Genomic DNA, 20,445 nt, shown 5'->3' on the forward strand with positions numbered 1-20,445 from the left:
AATTTATAATGAATTGTTTTAGATGTCAACCTAAAAATGTTCAAGAAATACAGTTAAAAAAATTCTTTTTCAGGGTACACTGGCAAAAATATTGACTAACAATTCTGGAAAAAATGTGTAATAAGTCCTTACCTAATCACTTCTATTAAGTAAGGTAGTGGATTCTTTCCCCCTAACTTCATCTCCTCTCACTAACCTCAGTTCTATACTGAGTACCATGCGCCCCTTGGAAGAACAAAAGCATTCTAATCTCGAGATCCCATGAGATCCCAGCTTAAACTTCAACCATTCGAAAGCCTAGTAATAGAGAATGCAGTCCATGGGGTCGAAAAGAATCAGACACAACTGAGTGACTAAGCAACAATAGAGAATGGAAAGCTGGCTGCCCTGGGTTTTAGAAATTCCATTTTAAATAACAGAAGTAGGGCTTCCTAGTGGTCTGGTGGTTAAGAATCTGCCTGCCAATCCAAGGAATATGGGTTCACTCCCTTGTCTGGAAAGATCCCACTTCCACGAGGCAACTAAGTCCGAGAGCCACACTACTCAGTTCACGTGCTGCAACCACTGAAGCCCAAGCGCCTAGAGCTCATCCTCTGCAACGAGAAGCCTGCACACCACACAGCTAGAGCAGCCCTCATTTGCCGTCAATTAGAAGCCCCAGTGCAGCAACAAAGACCCAATGCAGACAAAAACAGATAAATAAATTATAATTAAATCTTGGCAGTAAACTTTACTCCCTAGAAATTTAAGGTTTCAGATAGAAAATTGCAACTGTAGAATTTATTCACTTTAAGAAGGCAGAGGTATCTCTTTAATGTGTTAGACCACATCAAGCTCACTTGGGGGAGAAAGGTAGATTTTTTTTTTTCCATGATGCCCAAAGTCAGATGTTCATATTTTTTCAGAAAACAAAAATATTTCCAGTGTTAAGTCATATGAAAACCTCTTCTTAAAAATGCTTCAGTGTTCTAAATTATATGTCTAATTCTTGGGTTTGAACTATTATTATGAGAGTTAATATTAATAACAAATAACAAGTTAAATATCGGCAATAAGTATGTTAATAAAAGTATTCAAAACTTTTTACTTCAATTCCTTTCATTATTTTCTGAATTCAAAAAGGTTAAAGAATGTGGCCACCCTGCTGTAAAATGAGTTGACAACACTCACAAGCAAGTGAACATAGGGCCTTACTGTATTAAATACAGATTTATACCTTGAGACTCTGAATCAAATTCTCATTCAGTTGCTATTAGTTCTACCTTTAAAATAAATGGATCTAGATGTAATACTGCAAATTACTGTTTTATATTTAAGTGATTGGAACTACTTTTGGGGGAATAATGATATTCTAATATTAATTAATATTCACTTTCACCTTTCACTTTAATGCATTGGAGAAGGAAATGGCAACCCACTCTGGTGTTCTTGCCTGGAGAATCCCAGGGACGGGGGAGCCTGGTGGGCTGCCGTCTATGGGGTCACACAGAGTCGGACACGACTGAAGCGACTTAGCAGCAGCAGCAATATTAATTAATTAACATTAAGTTCCTTCATAATTCTAAGAAGTTATCTAAATATTCTATGTTTCAGAAGCCTCAAAAGACAAACAGCATTGTCAAATTTTCTTTTGGGAATCATATATCTAAATATATATTATTATGAGATTAAAATGTAAGGGTATGCAATGACTTGCCAATGATCAAAATATTTCTATTGGATTTTTAAAAAATAACAAATTTTTAGTTCTTTGCAGGCTCAGAAATTTGGGTGATGACATAAGATATTTATGAATATTGGCTGAGTATTGATTTCCTTTAATTCACTAGTTTTCCTGGACAGTTACAGATTCACAGTCAAGAGGCAAAGAAGTAGAATTTGAGTGCATTGGAAGCTGAGGTGCTGAATGGGATCACATGGTGTGTGGGGGGGGGTGGTCTTAGATTAGGTCTAAGGGAGCTGCATATGATGAGGGAATTTCTATCCAACACTAACACGTAGCTTGCATAGGTGAAATATGCCAGGGTAATGGCACCACTGTGAGCAGTGATTCTCATGCTTTAACATGTATATGAATCACCTGAAAGTGTTAGCTGCTCAGTTGTATCCAACTCTTTGTAACCTCATGGACTGTAGCCCGCCAGGCTCCTGTGTCCATGGGATTATCCAGGCAAGAATACTGGAGTGGGTTGCCATTTTCTTCTCCAGGGGATCTTCCTGGCTCAGGGATCAAACCCAGTTCTCCTGCAGGTAGATTCTTTACTGTTTGAGCCATCGGATCTCATTAAAATCAGATTTCTTTCAGCAAATTTGAGTGTGAGGCCTGATATTCTGCATTTCTAATAAGCTCCCAGGAGACACTGATCCTGCTGGAATACTGTAGGTAGCAAAACTTTAGAGCACTGATACTGTTCTTTCATTCTAGAGGTGGCCAAGAGTTGGAGGCCCAGGCTGTCTCATCAAGCTGGCTGTCAAGCAGCTAAAAGAATGGAAAATTATTCAACCTCTAAGGGACCTATTATCTCCTGTAAAATTAAAAATCTGGACCAGGTGATGGGTCAGGTCCCTTCAGAATTATAAAACTTAAGGATTTAAGATAATTCTTATTTTTATTTTGGCTACTAATTTCTGTATTTCCCCTCATAAATGGTTAGCAAAAATTGGAAAAACATTTTATTGCATTGTATCACTCCCAAAGGTCATCACTGAGTGTGCTGTGCATTCTTTGAGCCAAGATGATACCTATTTTTCATGTCACTTTCCACATTCTTCTCTCATAATTCTTAGAACACTAATCAGATTTCTATTTTGCTTTAAAAATTCTTATGACTACTGAATCTGTCTGTGGGTTAGTTTTCTGTTGCCCAAATAAAAATGTAGTTCCTATTATTTCACATTTTTCAGAGAAGCTGTAATATTTGTAAATAAAGGGTGTTCCTTTAATTAGAACCAATTTCAGACACTGCACCACTGCTAAGCAGCAATGGCTGATATGATTTCAAAGTGCATTTAACACTGAACAAATTCTTTCTCTTTCTGAATAGAATTTGAGTCAGCTGCTTCCTGTTTATTCCTACTATCAACATCTTTATTCAGAACTTAACATTAACTCTTGTCCAGGCTACTTTACTAATCTACCAACTGGTGTTCCACTTCCAGCCTTTTCACTCTATAATTATTGCAATTCAGCCCTGCCAGAGCAATGTTCCCAAATTTCAACAAAGTGCATGCCACTTCTAGTCAAAATTCTGTGATGAGTTCTTATTCAACACCTCCATGCTTTGGAGTCAATCTACCTTTTCCAGTTTCCCATTTCTTCCCTTAACCAAGTATTTTCTACATATCTACAGCTCTGTTTACATATCTCCTCTACCTGGTATACTTTCTTTTATAAAACCCTACTCCATTCTTTAAGACCTATTGTAAATTCGAATTCTTGCCTAAGTGTTCCCTGATTCTTCCACCAAGAAGTTGAACTCATATAGCACATTCTTCCTTACACCTGCCTCCCTATATTATAACCTCTACATACGGCTCCTCACTGCCCTCCATTATACAATTCTTGGGCTTCTGTAGTACATCTTAATTATCTTTGTAACTTTCATAATGCTTTTTAAATTCTCCATATCTGTTGAAGAAAAGAGTGAATATATAATATGGCCTAAGTATTCTGCCATCACTGACTCGATGGACGTGAGTCTCAGTGAACTCCGGGAGTTGGTGATGGACAGGGAGGCCTGGCGTGCTTCGATTCATGGGGTCGCAAAGAGTCGGACACTTCTGAGCGACTGATCTGATCTGATCTGAAGTATTCACCTATGGGTCAAGATACTCAGAAACTGCAGCATTAGTCTTATGTAGTGTTTATTTTGGACAAATTACATAATCTCTGTGATCTAGTATTCGTATACATATATATGAAGGTAAAGGATTTTTAGTACATTTTTTGCTCACTTGATGGATATAAAGCACTATACTATATGCTAGAGAAGAAACAGAACTTTCAACTTTCTGGATCATGAAATATTGTCATAGGATTAGTGTGTTTCAGATTGAACTAACGTTCAAAAATTTGCTAAAAATTTCTATCTGTTAATTCAGAATATAAAAAAGTGAATACTTTTTATTTCATATTCTACAGATGTAACACAATTATACTGGCTTCACAGTTTATTAATAAACTCAGCAGTGGCCACAGGACTGGAAAAGGTCAGTTCTCATTCCAATCCCAAAGAAGGGCAATGCCAAAGAATGTTCACACTACTGCACAATTGCACTCATTTCACATGCTAATGCTCAAAATCCTCCAAGCTAGGCTTAAACAGTATGTGAACTGAGAACTTCCAGATGTACAAGCTGGATTTAGAAAAGGCAGAGGGACCAGAAATCAAAGGGTTAATATTTTCTAAAGAATAAGTAGAATTTCTTCCTTAAGGTACCACAAGCACTGCCTTAGGAATGCTCCCATTATTGTCTATCGTGGTTTGAGATCATTAAAACTGTTATTTTCTTAAAACATGAAAGAAAAAAACTCCATAATTATTATAGGATTTGTGAACTTTGGGTACATACCAAATTGATTTTCTGTGCTCAATAAAAATCAACATGATGTTTAGGAATTTTCAGCTTCAGAAAATTAACCCTTTTAGGATACTAGTTTGGTCTACTAGTACAATATTATAATAATTGTAATAACTTTAAAAAATAAAACTTGAGAAAATTTGTTGCATAATCAAAAGCAATGAGCTATAACTAATGTATAATACTATAAAACTTTAGATTAATAGAAAATTAAAAGATCTTAGTCTAACATAATTTTCAATATTAATATCTCTTCCAGTCAACCAGAACATATAACTTTTAAGTAGTTCTAACTATAAATATAGTCATTTAAATCAATAAACTTAAAAAAAAAATTGCTTGACAAATCTGTTAACTATAGAAGAATTCTCCCATCTTTGTCTATAGTCCTAGTTTAAGAAAAAAAAAAACTATTATAATTTTCTAAGGAATATTTTCTATGATATTCTTTTCTCTAGATACCTATAAATTCTTCCATTGAGGTTATGGAAAATGTATGTTTATAGGGAAATTAAAACCGTTAGACTTAATATCCATTATATGCATTTGAGACCCCTATTTTATCAAAATACTCACTACTTTCTTGATATTCCTGATATTTTTTTCATGCCAGGAGTTAATCAGTGTGAAAATCAAGGAAGATTTGAATGTGTTCTTAACCCTTAGGTTACATACTCTAATGCTATTCTCTTCTCTAAGTGTCTTTTTCAAAAGATATAAGCGCACAACTTGGACTGCTTTAAATGGTCTAGGTTGAAATAAATGTAAATATTGTCTCTATTTATCCATGGAATTACCTCTCTGACATACTTGTGGAATATAATACAGCCTGACTGCAAGATCATGAGTCTATTCTCAGAGTGATATTTACCCAGTTACTCATTGTAAAATAACAGTGTTAACAACAAACCAAGAAACCAGGTTTTTCATGCATGGTCTTTATATTACTTTAGAAAAGCTTATGGGAGGATTTCCCTAGTGGTCCAGTGGTTAAAAATCTACCCTGCAATGCAGGGGATGCAGGTTTGATCCCTGTTTGGGGAACTAAGATCCCACAATCTGCGGAGCAACCAACCCCAAGTGCTCCAGAGCCTGCACTCAAAGATCTCCCCCCGCTGCAACTAAGACCCAAGGCAGCAGCCCCCCTCCCCAAATGTATCTCCATGGGCTTTCTAGGTGGCATTAGTGATAAAGAACCCACCTGGCAATGCAGGAGACATAAGAGACTTGGGTTTGAACCCTGGGAAGATTCCCTGAAGGAGGGCATGGTAACCCACTCCACTATTCTTGCCTGGAGGATCCCATGGACAGAAGAGCCTAGCAGGCTTCAGTTCATGGGGTCACAAAGAGCTGAACATGACTGAAGTGACTTAGCATGCATGCACACACACATGGTTCCTGAAGAGAGAGCTGAAGTTGCAAGACTGTGGAAAAGCATGTAAAATATGATAACAAAGACTGATGTCCAAATATTCTCTTGTGCTTTTTTTTTCTTTTTTTTTTTTTAATTTACATGACAATATTGTATTGGTTTTGCCATACTTCAACATGAATCCGCCAGGGGTATACACGTGTTCCCCATCCTGAACCCCCTTCCCTCTCTTGTGCTTTTACCAAAAGTTCCACCAGCTTTTGCCATCCACTTTATGTCATGAGTATTTGTAATCTGAACATGCAAACACCAGATCAGAAACACTGAGGTCTGGTGGAGTGCTCTCCAAAGTGTGGCATGAGTACTGCTGGCATCATACAAGAAAATATTCAGATCAGTCGCTCAGTTGTGTCCGACTCTTTGCGACCCCATGAATCGCGGCACGCCAGGCCTCCCTGTCCATCACCAACTTCCGGAGTTCACTCAGACTCACGTCCATGGACTCAGTGATGCCATCCAGCCATCTCATGCTCTGTCATCCCCTTCTCCTCCTGCCCCCAATCCCTCCCAGCATCAGAGTCTTTTCCAATGAGTCAACTCTTCGCATGAGGTGGCCAAAGTACTGGAGTTTCAGCTTTAGCATCATTCCTTCCAAAGAAATCCCAGGGCTGATCTCCTTCAGAATGGACTGGTTGGATCTCCTTGCAGTCCAAGGGACTCTCAAGAGTCTTCTCCAACACCACAGTTCAAAAGCATCAATTCTTCGGCGCTCAGCCTTCTTCACAGTCCAACTCTCACATCCATATATGACCACAGGGAAAAACAACATTTTGTATTTTACTAGATATACACTTTTCTTAAAGTGTATTCCGCTTATTACTTTATAATTATTCCTCCTTGGGTCAAGCTTCCTTTTCATACAAATTTAAGCTTAAAAATTGAGTTCATTAGCTTCTGACAAAAGTCAGATGGAGATTTGGGATTCTCTGGTAAGTGGAAAAGTGAGGTGGGAAGCTCAGTCACTAACTAGCTGAATCACCGTACCCAAGTCAGACTTTTTTGCTCATCTATTTCTTATTTGTAAAGAGACTGTTGCTCTTTCCCTGCAAGAAGTCATCTGCGGCCCCCTGTACAACCATGGCTATGATTAAAGTCCTGAGACCTTGGCAGCAAGGAGAAACTGTTGAAACAACAGAGGACCTCAAGGTGGCGCTGTATCAGCTGCACGTCGCTCAAGCGATAGATGGTGAGGCTTCCAAACTCTCCAAGACCTGAGTGAGTGAGTGAGTTGAGTGAGTGAAGTTGCTCAGTCGTGTCCGACTCTTTGCAACCCTGTGGACTGTAGCCTGCCAGGCTCCTCTGTCCATGGGATTCTCCAGGTAAGAATACTGGAGTGGGTTGCCATTTCCTTCTCCAGGGGATCTTCCCAACCCAGGATCAAACCCAGGTTTCCTAGCAAATCCATCGCCCATGTTCCCACTGTTATTAACTAGACTCAGAAAGAGAACCTCAGGAAATTCTCTAAGGGCAAGAAGTATAAATCCCTGGATCTGTGCCATGCACCACTGCTTCAACAAGCAGGAAGAGAATCTGAAGACCAAGAAGCAGCACTGGAAGGAGCAGCCGTACCCACCGTAGAAGTACACAGTCAAGGCCTGAGCATACAATCATCAATAAAACATGAATAAACTGGCAAAAATAAAGATTGTTGGGGGTGACCTCTAAGATCCTTTCTGGCACACCACCATTAGATGATATGTTCTCTAAGTCACTTCAGTCGTGTCTGACTCTGTGAGACCCCATAGACGGCAGCCTACCAGGCTCTTCTGTCCCGGGGGATTCTCCAGGCAAGACCACTGGAGTGGTTGCCATTTCCTTCTCCAGTGCATGAGAGTGAAAAGTGAAAGTGAAGTCACTCAGTCGTGTCCGACTCTTCGAGATCCCATGGATTGCAGCCCACCAGGCTCCTCCGTCCATGGGATTTTCCAAGCACGAGTACTGGAGTGGGGTGCCATTGCCTTCTCCGGAAACAGCCTAGATTAGATCAATCCTTTGAAAGGATTGATTAGAACAATCCTTTGAAAAACGGGAGATAGACTTGATTTGGCTTAGTAACACTTTTTTTGGCACATGGGAGGGATTCCAGGTATCTTTAGATTCTCTCATCTACATGGTGGCCAAACCGCAGAGAGTTTTATGTGCCATATTTCACATGTTAGTATCATCCTAATCTGAGAGTAAGAAGCTCGGGAATCCATGATGCAGTCAGATGAAAGATTTGAATAAAATCAGTTATAGAAGAAAAATACATGTTTATTATATGGAGAAAAGGATAGACAAATACTAGCATAAGGTAAAGAGTTGCCTTTTACAAACAGGAGGAGTCTAAAGCTTTATGATTATGTAAAATAGTTGGTCTGGTTTCTGGTTTTAATTTTTCACTCTGAAAATAGAAAACATGCTAACAAGATGACCATTTCCAGGGGTAATAAAATTTGAATCACAAATTAGCACTATGTGCCTCTACTAAACTGTCTTGAATTAGTTCTCTACACAATAGCTACAGAATTCCAGTTAAACCCAAAACTTGACCTGGAGTACCAGAGAGCATTTAATGGAGAAAATCTCTACCAAGTAATACTTTCATGGCTAGGCTCCTTGTTATTTAAAATCATCTCCATAGTTTTAGAAATAACCCATTTTTTTCTTGAACAGGAGTTGCTGTCCCTTTGTTTTCCTGAAGATTACCTATCATTACAACTGACCTTGCTTAAAAACAAATTAGATTAACCAATTAGATTGGGAGGTGAAATAGAGAAAATTTGGTGATGATGAAGTTTGTGAATATTTGAACTAATAAGCAGTTTGAAAATGATCAAATTAAGGACTAAAGTCCTTTCATTTGCTATTTGGAATGCTAATTTCATCTATTTAACCTATTCAACAAACAAATGAACAACCACTAACAAAACCAATATAATCTTTTTTTTGGGTGTAGAAATAGATTTGCGTATAATAGTGCAAAAAAAGAAGAAAAGATGCTATGGGTGAAAAATTTTACCTATGATCTCTAAAAGGGCATATTCATAGAGCACATCGAAACACACAATACATAAATACAGAGATTGGGTGTCTGGAATACCAACAACTTCATTATCTGTTGCAGTTTCAAGGGCCTCTTAGAAAATGTGGCTTCACAAGTCGTTAGCTTGTCCAATTGTTAAAAATATCTTTAAGTATGCATTCTCAATCTGCGGTAATAATTTGAAGTTTGTCATTCTTAATTACAGTGGGGGCTCTGAACTCCGGGAAAGATAGAGACTCTGTGTGGAGCTGCTCCTGACTTCGGCTCTATCACTGCTGACTCAGTCTCCTCCTCAGAATAGCAGCCAGTCTCTGCCTGGTCTCACTGACTGAAGACGGTCGACCCCGGGGAGGATGTGGCTGGGGGACTGTGGGCAAACCTGAGCTGCTGACCCTGTTGGGCTGAGAAAAGGCTGGAGAAGTGGTGGGCTTCGACACTCCAGGCAGGCCAGGGATTTTGATTACTTTCTCAGAGTGCAGTCTTGCAAGCCTTCTCTCTCCCTGACCACTCCCAGCTGCAGCAGAGGAGGTTAGGCTGCCCTGGCTGAGGGAGCACGGTGACAGCGGCAACTGTCCGCTCAGCTTCCTGAGCTCCAGGAGTTGTTCTCTGGCTTGACTCAAAGCCTCCGTCAGTTCAAAGCGTTCTTCACACTCTCTACGCACTGTTTCCTGAAGAAAAGTGTTCTGAAATGAGAAAAAGGAAAGAAAAAGCAGCCATAGCTTTTAATAGTGTACATATGGACAGTTACAGGCAATATAAATTGATAAGTGAACTGGAAATAAGAGGTCTGTGTTCTCTGACAGGGACAAATGAGTCAAAAATGCAAATGGTTTGTGAAGATGGAAAGAACTTTAAGAGAATATTTGGTTCAACCCTTGCAGTTTGCAGAAGAGGAATCAAGAGTCAGGGTCACTCAGATGTTAGTGGTGCTGGAACCCAGAATGCCTACTTCAGTAGGGTTTCAACTCCTCTGTGCCTGAGAGAGTATGTCCTGCACATGTGATGTCTAATAAATATCTGTAGTGTCATTATGTTATTTTATAATGAAGGGAAACTGCAGTACATAAGACAGATAAAAATTGCTTGAATTAGAAAATTGAGAGAATGAAATATATCAGCTGTAGCATTTAGATAATAAAATCAGTGATTTTATGTGATGCTTTCTCAGAACTTAAATATACTGATGATTTGCTCTTTTGTGAGATATATATCAAAATGAAGAAAAAAATCTGCTTTGAACTTCATTCAGCAATCACATATCAAGTTACTAGAAGCTATAGTGGATGTAGTTCCTGCTCTCAAGAAGTTTGCACCATTGTAAGTTTGAGTAGAGCTGCTTCTTACATCCCCAACAGAGGTTGGAGCCAAGGGTAGAAGCAATGGGGGTTAAAGAGACAGAAGAATTTTTTCGTAGTCAGAGCTGTCTAAGGATACTCTGAAGGGTTGAATCTCACTTGACTGGGAAGTACTGGAGCAAATTTAAGCTTCAAATATGTGACTAGACTAGAGATCATTACAACTTCTTCAAATAGTGAGACTCTGCATTTCTAGTTGAAGAATGATAGCCATCTTTCATCTATGGAATTCATCAAAATTACTTCAAGCTCCGTGGTAAAAATTGGGTCTTGGATCTCCCTAATGTCTTGACATTCATGTCTGCAGGATGTCAGAAAAGAGATTGAAAAGTAAATAACTAAAAATGGTATCCAGGAACTTCTCTGCTGGTTCTGTGGTTAAGAATCTGCCTTGCAATGTAGGGGATGCAGGTTCCATCCCTGGTCAGGGAACGAAGATCCCACATGCTGTAAAGCAACTGAACCTACAGGCAGCAACTACCGAGCCGGCACACTCTGGCCCCAAGGGGCCAAAACTAGAGAGTCCGTGTGCCATAAGAAACAAATAAATATTTTTAAAAAAGAAAGAAAATGATATCCAAATAAGTAACTACAGTTAAAGTGATCATGCTACAGGATTCTTCAGCTGAAAATGACTTTCTACCTGGTTAGCTTGTTTGTAAAAAACAGCCAAGGCATTCCCAAGGCTGACGCTTGGTGGAAAGCGTCCTCCTAAGTGCTTACTGACTAATCTGCTGTCAGTAGAACTAAAAACAAAGCATCAGGGAAAGTAGCATCTTCCTGTATTTGAGTTCCTTGTGATTACAGTCAGAACTCCATTCGATTCCAAATTTGGTAATCAAAATTGAAGAATATGGAGCAATTCCAGATTAACAGTTATACACTAATATTCTATAAAATCAGTGGCATGTCTGGGTCAAACAAACTCTCATCATTTACATATATTAGCAGTAGACATACATGATCCACATATTCACATATTTTTTAAAAAATAATAGGGGTTAATTACTCAATTCCAGTTACTTTTTTTTTTTTTTTAGGGACAGGAGACCAAGGATGGTGTTTGTGGCTTTATCATCTGGTTCTCATTAACTCTTCCTGAAATACTTGTTGAAAAGGCAGGAGAAGGGGGGCTAGACAAGAGGTTAATAAAGTGCCTTGTTAGGTGTCTTCTCATTTCCTGCTCCCAACAATTATATTTGACCAAGAAAGACAGTGAAGCCCATACTTGCTTTGTAATTTGCTGAGAGGAACCAGCTTTGAAATGGTGGGGCCCCTGCTTGCCGCTAGAGCCAGCTCTAAGCTGCTTATGCCTAAATTAAGTGTCTAATTAATTATATCAAGCAGGCAGGGGCCATTTTGTTCCAGAACAATGAAGCAATAAAAAACAGTAAGACATCGCATCTGGTTTTGTCCAACTTTTCTAAATTTAAACTTTCTTTTAAAGGGAAAAAGCATCAATGCATTTTGTTCTTTGTCTACTAGTAGAGTAAGCAGGCAAAATGTATTGAAGTGGTTAGATTTATGAGGCCTTAAATAAATTAGTATGGAAATTTCCTCAAATAAGAAAGCTATGGGAAAGAGTTAATTTTATTTAAATATATATAAAAGAAATTATAGAAGTTAACAATGTGGTCAATAAATGGGTGACGTGAATAAAGGGTGCACAAATATGGAAGGATAAAGTGATGGACGATATGACAACAAGGGCTCTCATTAAAAGGAAAAGAAAACTCAATCCATTTACAAAATTAAATTCAAGTCTCAAAGGAAAGGAGTAGTACTCTGTGGAAAACATCTTAAAAGGAAGTTACTCAAAAGCCATTTCAGGCAAGTGACACTCCATTGAAGGAGAAAACGAAAAGGTGGAGTGAACCCAAAGATGTCCCGGTAACAAGTACAGTGGGAGCAAAGTACCTGCCAACTCCAGACTGAATTTTGGAAGTGCTGGGCCCACTGCCCTGGAACTCATCCTTCTTCGAGGCTATTTGCTTCCAGAACAAAGGACAAATTCTCTTTATTATTCCCTAAATTGGGAGAACCTCTAAACTGAGAATAGGATCCAAAGATAGGTCTTCTATTTTGTCTTTGTTGTAAACACTAAGAAATCTCAGATGAATCTCACATATCTGTATCTCCTCTGACACTTAATATTACCACCTTCTTTAACATTTGGATTATAACTCAATTTTGTAGTTCAGGTGTTAGAATTTATTCAATTGTGGAATAAATAAATGAAATAGAACACATCGAGTTTTGGGGATTGCTGTTTCAGAGTTGGAGTGTATGTGACAGGGCATGACAGGAGCACACATGGATGTGGCCAGAGTCAGTGAGACACTTTAGTGGAAAGTTCCATATGTGAAAAAGAATCATTACTTGTGGGTAGATGGGATTGCTGATGTTTTTGTCAGGTTAGGTTGTTTTAGAATTTTAATATGTATTTTCATTGAACAACATGGGAAAATATCTAAGATGGAACATGTTCAGTAAGACTGAAAGTCATGGGCAAATACAAGAATAATCAGTGAAGCTACAGCATTCTAAAAGTTTTAGGTAAAAGCATCTTTGGCCATATTTTAATATGGCAAAATAGTGTTATCACTGGATTGCAACTAAACTGTAAGTCAAAATGGAAAAGAAGGCATGAGTCAGATGAAGAGAGGCAGTGGGTTTTCCAGGCAGAGTGGGCAGTGATGCAAATGCCCGGCAGTGAGAGAAGAAGAGTCACATCTTGGAAGATACATGGCTTAGTATGACTCCAGGGCAGAGTGCAGAGAACTGGAGAGACCAGGGCTGAGGCAGGGAGAGCAAGCAGGATCAGATCAAGGACGACTTTGACAACCTGCTAATAGTAGAGTTTTAACTCAATTCTGAGGGCCATATGCAGTCCTGAAAGATTTATTTAAGCAGGGGCTGGCGTGGTCAAATTTACAATAAAGGAAGATCTCTTTGTCAGTTCTGTAGAAAGTAGCCCTGAGTGGGGAGGGATGGGAAGAAGGAAGGATAGGGGGTCAATTTTCATGCAGCAGATTCATATCCCAAGTGCCCCTTGGTTGGGGTGGTCTAGGAGAAGGGGAGCTAGCATTCCTGAGTCCTTAACCCATGCCAATTGGGTGAGAACATTATCTATAGATATGCCTACAACATTTTCAGATGATGGCCACTTTGAACAGACCTAAAATATGGCACTCCTACTGGGAAAATAAATGTCAAAATGAAAATATAAATTAGCTCACCATCTGTATGAAATTTCTAGTATTAAAAAAAATGGTCAATTTCCTCCACTCTTTGTAATGTAAGAATGGTTTATTTTTATGTTTGTTTTCTTTTTTATCCTTAGAGACAGCTGGATTGCTTTCAATTCCAAACACAGTGGAAGAAGCAAGACAAGGCTTTGCTGGATAACTTGATCATTCTGAAGGTGAGAATTCCATTTGTGATGGCAATCCGCTGTATTTGGCATAATTTTGGGGGAACATGCCAGGAAAGCTAGTTCTCAGTGAAGAAGCAGCACAGATGGGTATCTTTGTTCATGCTTTATACCCAGTGAGGTCTGAACCAGTCATGCAGTGATCAGATTACAATTTCCACCAACCCAAACTAGATCTCTCCCAGGGTGAGTGGGTGGCTGGCCAACTGGGTGGGGAGCTGAGGTGAAAGGAGACTCTGTGGAAAAGGTGTGGAAACCAGGAAGATGAGTGGGTGTTAGCAAAGGATGTGCCCAACCTTCCATTTAAGACTTCTCTTCAGCTAATCTGATCAGCCAAAACACTGCAGGAAAACAGTGGAAATGGCCTTTTGGTAAGGCAGGGAGGAGAATCTGAATAAATTCCCAGGAAAGAAGCAAAATGGATGTTAGGCAGGTTGTTCTTAAAATTTTTTCTATGCTTGCAAACATAATGGACACTGTGAAATAACCATGGCAGACATACTAAAACAGAAGAAGAGATGGAGGGCAATAGTCCCTTGAACTGATAGCCTTCAAGAGCAGATTTTAGAATGGAGAGGAAGAGGCCATGAAGACATAGTGTTCAGGATTTACTTTCTAAGTCAGTAAGCTAATTTTAGTTGAGACTTAATTAACATTAATTAGATACAATAAAAACAGTTTCTCCATATTTTTCTCATTCTGTCAATTTTTTGGCATCCATACTCCATACCAGGGCTGACTCTCCAACACGTGAAAGACAGTTTTGCCTGGATCTCCCTCTCCATGACTGGAGACCCTTGGTCTGAGCCCCCTACCCTTCAGAATAGCCCCTCTCCACCCACCACCCCATCTGCCCCTGTTCCCTGTGAAGCTGGAAGGCAGACAGCCTCCATTTACTAACCCTTTACTCTTTGGAAGACACTCCAGTGTTCTCTTTATTAGGTTCAAATTGAGTAGTTCTCAAAAATGAGAACTACTCACTTTTTAACTGACTCACTTTGGTTTCTCATAAATGGAGTTACCAGAGAAATGTGTGCCATTTTTCTCTACATCAAATAAATATACAAACAAATGCATATCCTAAAACTAGGCATATTCTTCTTGCAGAAAAGCTATTTATGTTTTCAAATGTATGTATTCCTAAAATTTAATCTTAGAGTTTACATAAATCCATCCTTACCAGACGTGTTAGTAACATTTCCTAAATAAATAGGCCTTCTTTTTTAAAAAATAGGCTTCACATTTGGAGCATCCCTGGTGGCTCAGATGGTAAAGAATCTGCCTGCAATGCAGGAGACCTAGGTTTGATACCTGGGTTGGGAAGATCCCCTGGAGGAGGGCATGGCAACCCATACCAGTATTCTTGCCTGGAGAAGTTCATGGACAGAGGAGCCTGGCAGGCTACAGTCCATGGGATCTCAAAAGAGTCGGACATGACTGAGCGACTTTCACTTTCACTTTACATTTGGAAAATATTGACAACACCAAAAATTTTAAAACTCATCCAGGGGCTTCCCTGGTGGCTCTGTGGTAAAAAAAAAAAAAAAAAAAAAAACCCACCTGCCAATGCAGGAGACCTGGGTTCGATCCCTGGGTTAGGAAGATCCCCTGGAGAAGGAAATGGCAACCTAGTCCAGTATTCTTGTCTGGGAAATCCCATGGACAGAGGATCCTGGTGGGCTACAGTCCATGGGGTCTCAAAAGAGTCAGACATGACTTAGCAACTAAACAACAGCAACACCAAATTGAAGAGGCTACCCTAGATCTCCAGGAGCATATGCATTTTATTAACTTTCAACAATTCAAAACTGAATTTCAAAACCTATCTGAAATCAAAATTCTTGTACAGGAGATTGTGAGTCTAAGTTGCAGGCTCCCTTCTTTAGACACTTTCATTCCTTAGAGTCCTTGCCAGACTCTTCCTGTTTCTCTCCCACCTCACTAGATGTTCCGTCTCCATCACCTTTGCCCCAGTCTCCTCCTCCTCCCAGCCTCTCAGAGTTGGCACATTCTCTACCCTCCTCTATTGCCCCATGCCCTGGGTGACCTCATTTAGTTCCAAGGCTTAGGATGTGTGGATGTCTTTGAAATCAGTATCTCTCCTCAGTGTTCCCTGAACATATTGTCCATTCAACACCTCCATTTGGATATCTAGCAGATATGTTAAGGTTTGGTTCAGTTCAGTCGCTCAGTCGTGTCCAACTCTTTGTGACCCCATGAATCACAGCACGCCAGGCCTCCCTGTCCATCACCAACTCCCGGAGTTCACTCAAACTCACATCCATTGAGTTGGTGATGCCATCCAGCCATCTCACCCTCTGTCGTCCCCTTCTCCTCCTGCCCCCAATCCCTCCCAGCATCAGAGTCTTTTCCAATGAGTCAACTCTTCACATGAGGTGGCCAAAATATTGGAGTTTCAGCTTTAGCATCAGTCCTTCCAAAGAAATCCCAGGGCTGATCTCCTTCAGAATGGACTGGTTGGATCTCCTTGCAGTCTAAGGGACTCTCAAGAGTCTTCTCCAATACCACAGTTAAAAGCATCAATTCTTCGGTGCTCAGCTTTCTTCACAGTCCAACTCTCACATCCATACATGACCACTGGAAAAACCATAGCCTTAACTAGATGGACCTTTGTTGGCAAAGTAATGTCTCTGCTTTTCAATATGCTATCTAGGTTGGTCATAACTTTTCTTCCAGGGAGTAAGCGTCTTTTAATTTCATGGCTGCAATCACCATCTGCAGTGATTTTGAAGCCCCCCAAAATAAAGTCTGACACTATTTCTGAGAGGAGCTACCCCATGTCTGAGGCCAGGGGTGGCGGCCGGGAGGACCTACCCCATGCCCAAGGTCAGGGGCCACGGCCCGGAGGAGCAACCCCACCTCCAAGGAGCGGTGGCTGCGTGGGCGCAGGAGGGCCTAGAGGAGCTATTCTACATTCAAAGTCAGAAGGGGCGGCAGTGAGGAGATACCCCTCGTCCAAGGTAAGGAGCAGGGGCTGCACTTTGCTGGAGCAGCCATAAAGAGATACCCCACGTCCAAGGTAAGAGAAACCCAAGTAAGACAGTAGGTGTTGCAAGAGGGCATTAGAGGGCAGACACACTGAAACCCTATACTCACAGAAAACTAGTCAATCTAATCACACTAGGACCACAGCCTTGTCTAACTCAATGAAACTAAGCCATGCCTGTGGGGCTACCGAAGATGGGCGGGTCATGGTGGAGAGGTCTGACAGAATGTGGTCCACTGGAGAAGGGAATGGCAAACCACTTCAGTATTCTTGCCTTGAGAACCCCATGAACAGTATGAACAGTATGTTAAGGTTCAGTTCAGTTCAGTCGTTCAGTCATGTCCGACTTTTTGTGACCCCATGAATTGCAGCACGCCAGGCCTCCCTGTCCATCATCATCTCCCGGAGTTGACTCAAACTCAAGTCCATCGAGTTGGTGATGCCATCCAGCCATCTTATCCTCTGTCGTCCCCTTCTCTTCCTGCCCCCAATCCCTCCCAGCATCAGAGTCTTTTCCAATGAGTCAACTCTTCACATGAGGTGGCCAAAGTACTGGAGTTTCAGCTTTAGCATCATTCCTTCCAGAGAACACCCAGGACCAATCTCCTTTAGAATGGACTGCTTGGATCTCCTTGTAGTCCAAGGGACTCTCAAGAGTCTTCTCCAACACCACAGTTCAAAAGCATCAATTCTTCGGTGCTCAGCCTTCTTTACAGTCCAACTCTCACATCCATACATGACCACTGAAAAAACCATAGCCTTGACTAGACCGACCTTTGTTGGCAAAGTAATGTCTCTGCTTTTGAATATGCTGTCTAGGTTGGTCACAGCTTTCCTTCCAAGGAGCAAGCATCTTTTAATTTCATGGCTGCAAGCACCATCTGCAGTGACTTTGGAGCCCAGAAAAATAATGTCAGCCACTGTTTCCACTGTTTCCAGTTTCCCCATCTATTTGCCATGAAGTGATGGGACCAGATGCCATGATCTTAGTTTTCTGAATGTTGAGCTTTAAGCCAACTTTTTCACTCTCCTCTTTCACTTTCATCAAGAGGCTTTTTATTTCTTATTCACTTTCTGCCATAAGGGTGGTGTCATCTGCATATCTGAGGTTATTGATATTTCTCCCAAATCAAATTCTTGATATTCCTCCCAATTGTATTCCTTAACTAGTGTTTTCCGTCTTAGTAATGGTACTTTCATTCACTCAGTTGTTGAGACACCAAACTTTGGCGTTATCTTTGACCCCTCTTACCATTCTTCATCATCCCACCCATCAGCAACTTCTGTTACCTCCACCTAGGAAATATATACCAAATATATTCCAAATCTGGCCAATTGTCACCTCCTTTATGATGATGACCAAGAATGCTTTTCTAGACCTTTTCAAGGACCTTGTAATAGGTCTTTCTGCTTTCATTTTGCCCTGCCCCCTTCAACCTATTTTCCACGCAATAGTCAGAGTGATTCTCTAAAAATAAGTCGTATCATGTCACTCCCTTGTTCAACATTGCCAGGTAGCTTTTCACCACACTTAGAAAACAATCCAAAGTCTTTTTAAAAAATTATTTATTTTTGGTTGTACTGGTTCTTCACTGATGTGCATGGGCTCTAGTTGTAGTGAGCAAGGGCTACTCTCTAGTTGTGGAGCGAGGGCCTCTCAATGTGGTGGCTCCTCTTGTTGTGGAGCACAGGCTCTAGGGTGCCTGGGTTTTAGTAGTTGTGCACACAGACTCAGTAGTTGTGGCTCCTGGGCTTAGTTGCTCCATAGTATGTGGAATCTTACTGGATCATGGATTGAACCTGTGTCCTCTGCAATGGCAGGTGGGTTCTTATCCACTTTGCCACCAGGGAAGTCCAACAATCCAATGTCTTCGTTGTTTGTCAGTCGCTAAAGCTTGTCCGACTCTTTGCAACTCCATGGACTGCAGCACATCAGGCTCCTCTGTCTTCCACTGTCTCCTGGAGTTTGCTCAAATTCATGTCCATTGAGTTGGTGATGCTATCTAACCATCTCATCCTCTGTCATCCCCTTCTCCTTTTGCCTTCAGTCTTTCCCAGCATCAAGGTCTTTTCCAGTGAGTCGGCTCTTCGCATCGGGTGGCCAAAGTATTGGAGCTTTGGTTTCAACATCAGTCTCTCCAGTGAATATTCAGAGTTGATTTCCTTTAGGATTTACTGGTTTGATCTCCTTGCAGTCCAAGGGACTCTCAGAAGAGAAGCCAAAGTTGGAAGGTGTGCAAAGTCTTTAATGCCTTCAAAGACTCCACATGAACTGGCCCCTCCAACTTTGTTTCCTACCATGCCCTCCTTGCTCACTATGCTCCAGCAATGCTTGCTGACTTCCTTGTGGTTTCTCAAAGGTTCGCAGGATGCTTCTTACCACAGGGCCTTTGCACTTCCTATTCACTCTATCTAGAATGCTCTTTTTCTTACTTCAGGTCTGCTTGAATATTATCTTCTCAGAGAGACCTCTGACCATCCCATCGAATATAACACCTCATATATATGTATGTGTGTGTGTATATATATATTCTGCTGCTGCTAAGTCGCTTCAGTCGTGTCCGACTCTGTGTGACCCCATAGACGGCAGCCCACTAGGCTCCTCTGTCCCTGGGATTTGCCAGGCAAGAACACTGGAGTGGGTTGCCATTTCCTTCTCCAATGCATGAAAGTGAAAAGTGAAAGTGAAGTCGCTCAGTTGTGTCCGACTCTTCGCGACCCCATGGACTGAGGAGCCTACCAGGCTCCTCCGTCCATGGGATTTTCCAGGCAAGAGTACTGGAGTGGGGTGCCATTGCCTTCTCTGATATATATATTCTACTTCAGTAGAAAAGGATTAAAAAACAAAAACAACCAGCTGTATTAGGCTGGATGTAGATTCTGTGGGTTCACTGAAGAGTATTCCTTTTGTTTGGACTTGAAGAATAAACAGAAATGTTTCAGGTAACTGTTACTAAAATTTAAGCTAGAATCTGCTTTGTTTTTATTTTAAAAATTTCTCTAATCTTAAAAAATATCTCATTAAGGTTCATATTCTGCTGTTTATTTGCTGTACTTATAACTTTCCTGTTTTTTCTTCTATAACTTTGTCCTTTATCCTTTCCTCTGCTTCCCTCTCTGTCAGGTCCTCTATATCATTTACTCTTATCCATTATTTTAAATTATTTTTAAAAATTAGTTTATTACACATAGTTAAAGATTAAAATAATACTATAACTTTATAATGAAATAAAGCACTTACTTCTTCACACTTTCAGGTTCTGCCTCCCAGGAACAATCATTTTCAGGTTTTTAAGCTGTTTCTAATGATATTTATATCCATAGTCCTAAATAATGTTGTTATACAGCTACCTCATGGTTTTCAATTTTGAAGTCATTATCTACTGATTTTATAGAATGAAAGATGAGGATTTAGCTTCCTTACAGTTGTTTCACCTTCCATTAGAAGATGTTTCTGCTCCCCTAGGAGAGGCTCCTATCACAATTTTATTGAAAAACCTTCCCAATTTCTACCACAATTTTTAGTCAAATCTATATTCCACCTTATATGATTATAGTATATAAGTATATGTACACCTTAGCCATGCAGCGTACTATGATTACATTTCCTTT

The 20,445-nt window shown here is 40.4% G+C and overlaps 1 protein-coding gene across 4 annotated transcripts in view; it reads right to left on the bottom strand.

Moving 5' to 3' along the window:
• Positions 1–8,250: 8,250 nt before the first annotated feature.
• LEKR1 (leucine, glutamate and lysine rich 1) overlaps positions 8,251–20,445 on the bottom strand; it is a 211,935-nt gene continuing 199,740 nt past the window's right edge. For all 4 annotated transcript variants that reach the window (XM_006077373.4, XM_025289356.3, XM_006077372.4 and 1 more), the window contains one exon: positions 8,251–9,721. In XM_006077373.4, the coding sequence (XP_006077435.2) occupies positions 9,308–9,721 (414 nt within the window). In that variant the 3' untranslated portion in view covers positions 8,251–9,307. The remainder of the gene's footprint in view (positions 9,722–20,445) is intronic.

Source organism: Bubalus bubalis, chromosome 1 (genome assembly GCF_019923935.1).
Source record: "Bubalus bubalis isolate 160015118507 breed Murrah chromosome 1, NDDB_SH_1, whole genome shotgun sequence".
NCBI classification, from domain to species: Eukaryota; Metazoa; Chordata; class Mammalia; order Artiodactyla; family Bovidae; genus Bubalus; species Bubalus bubalis.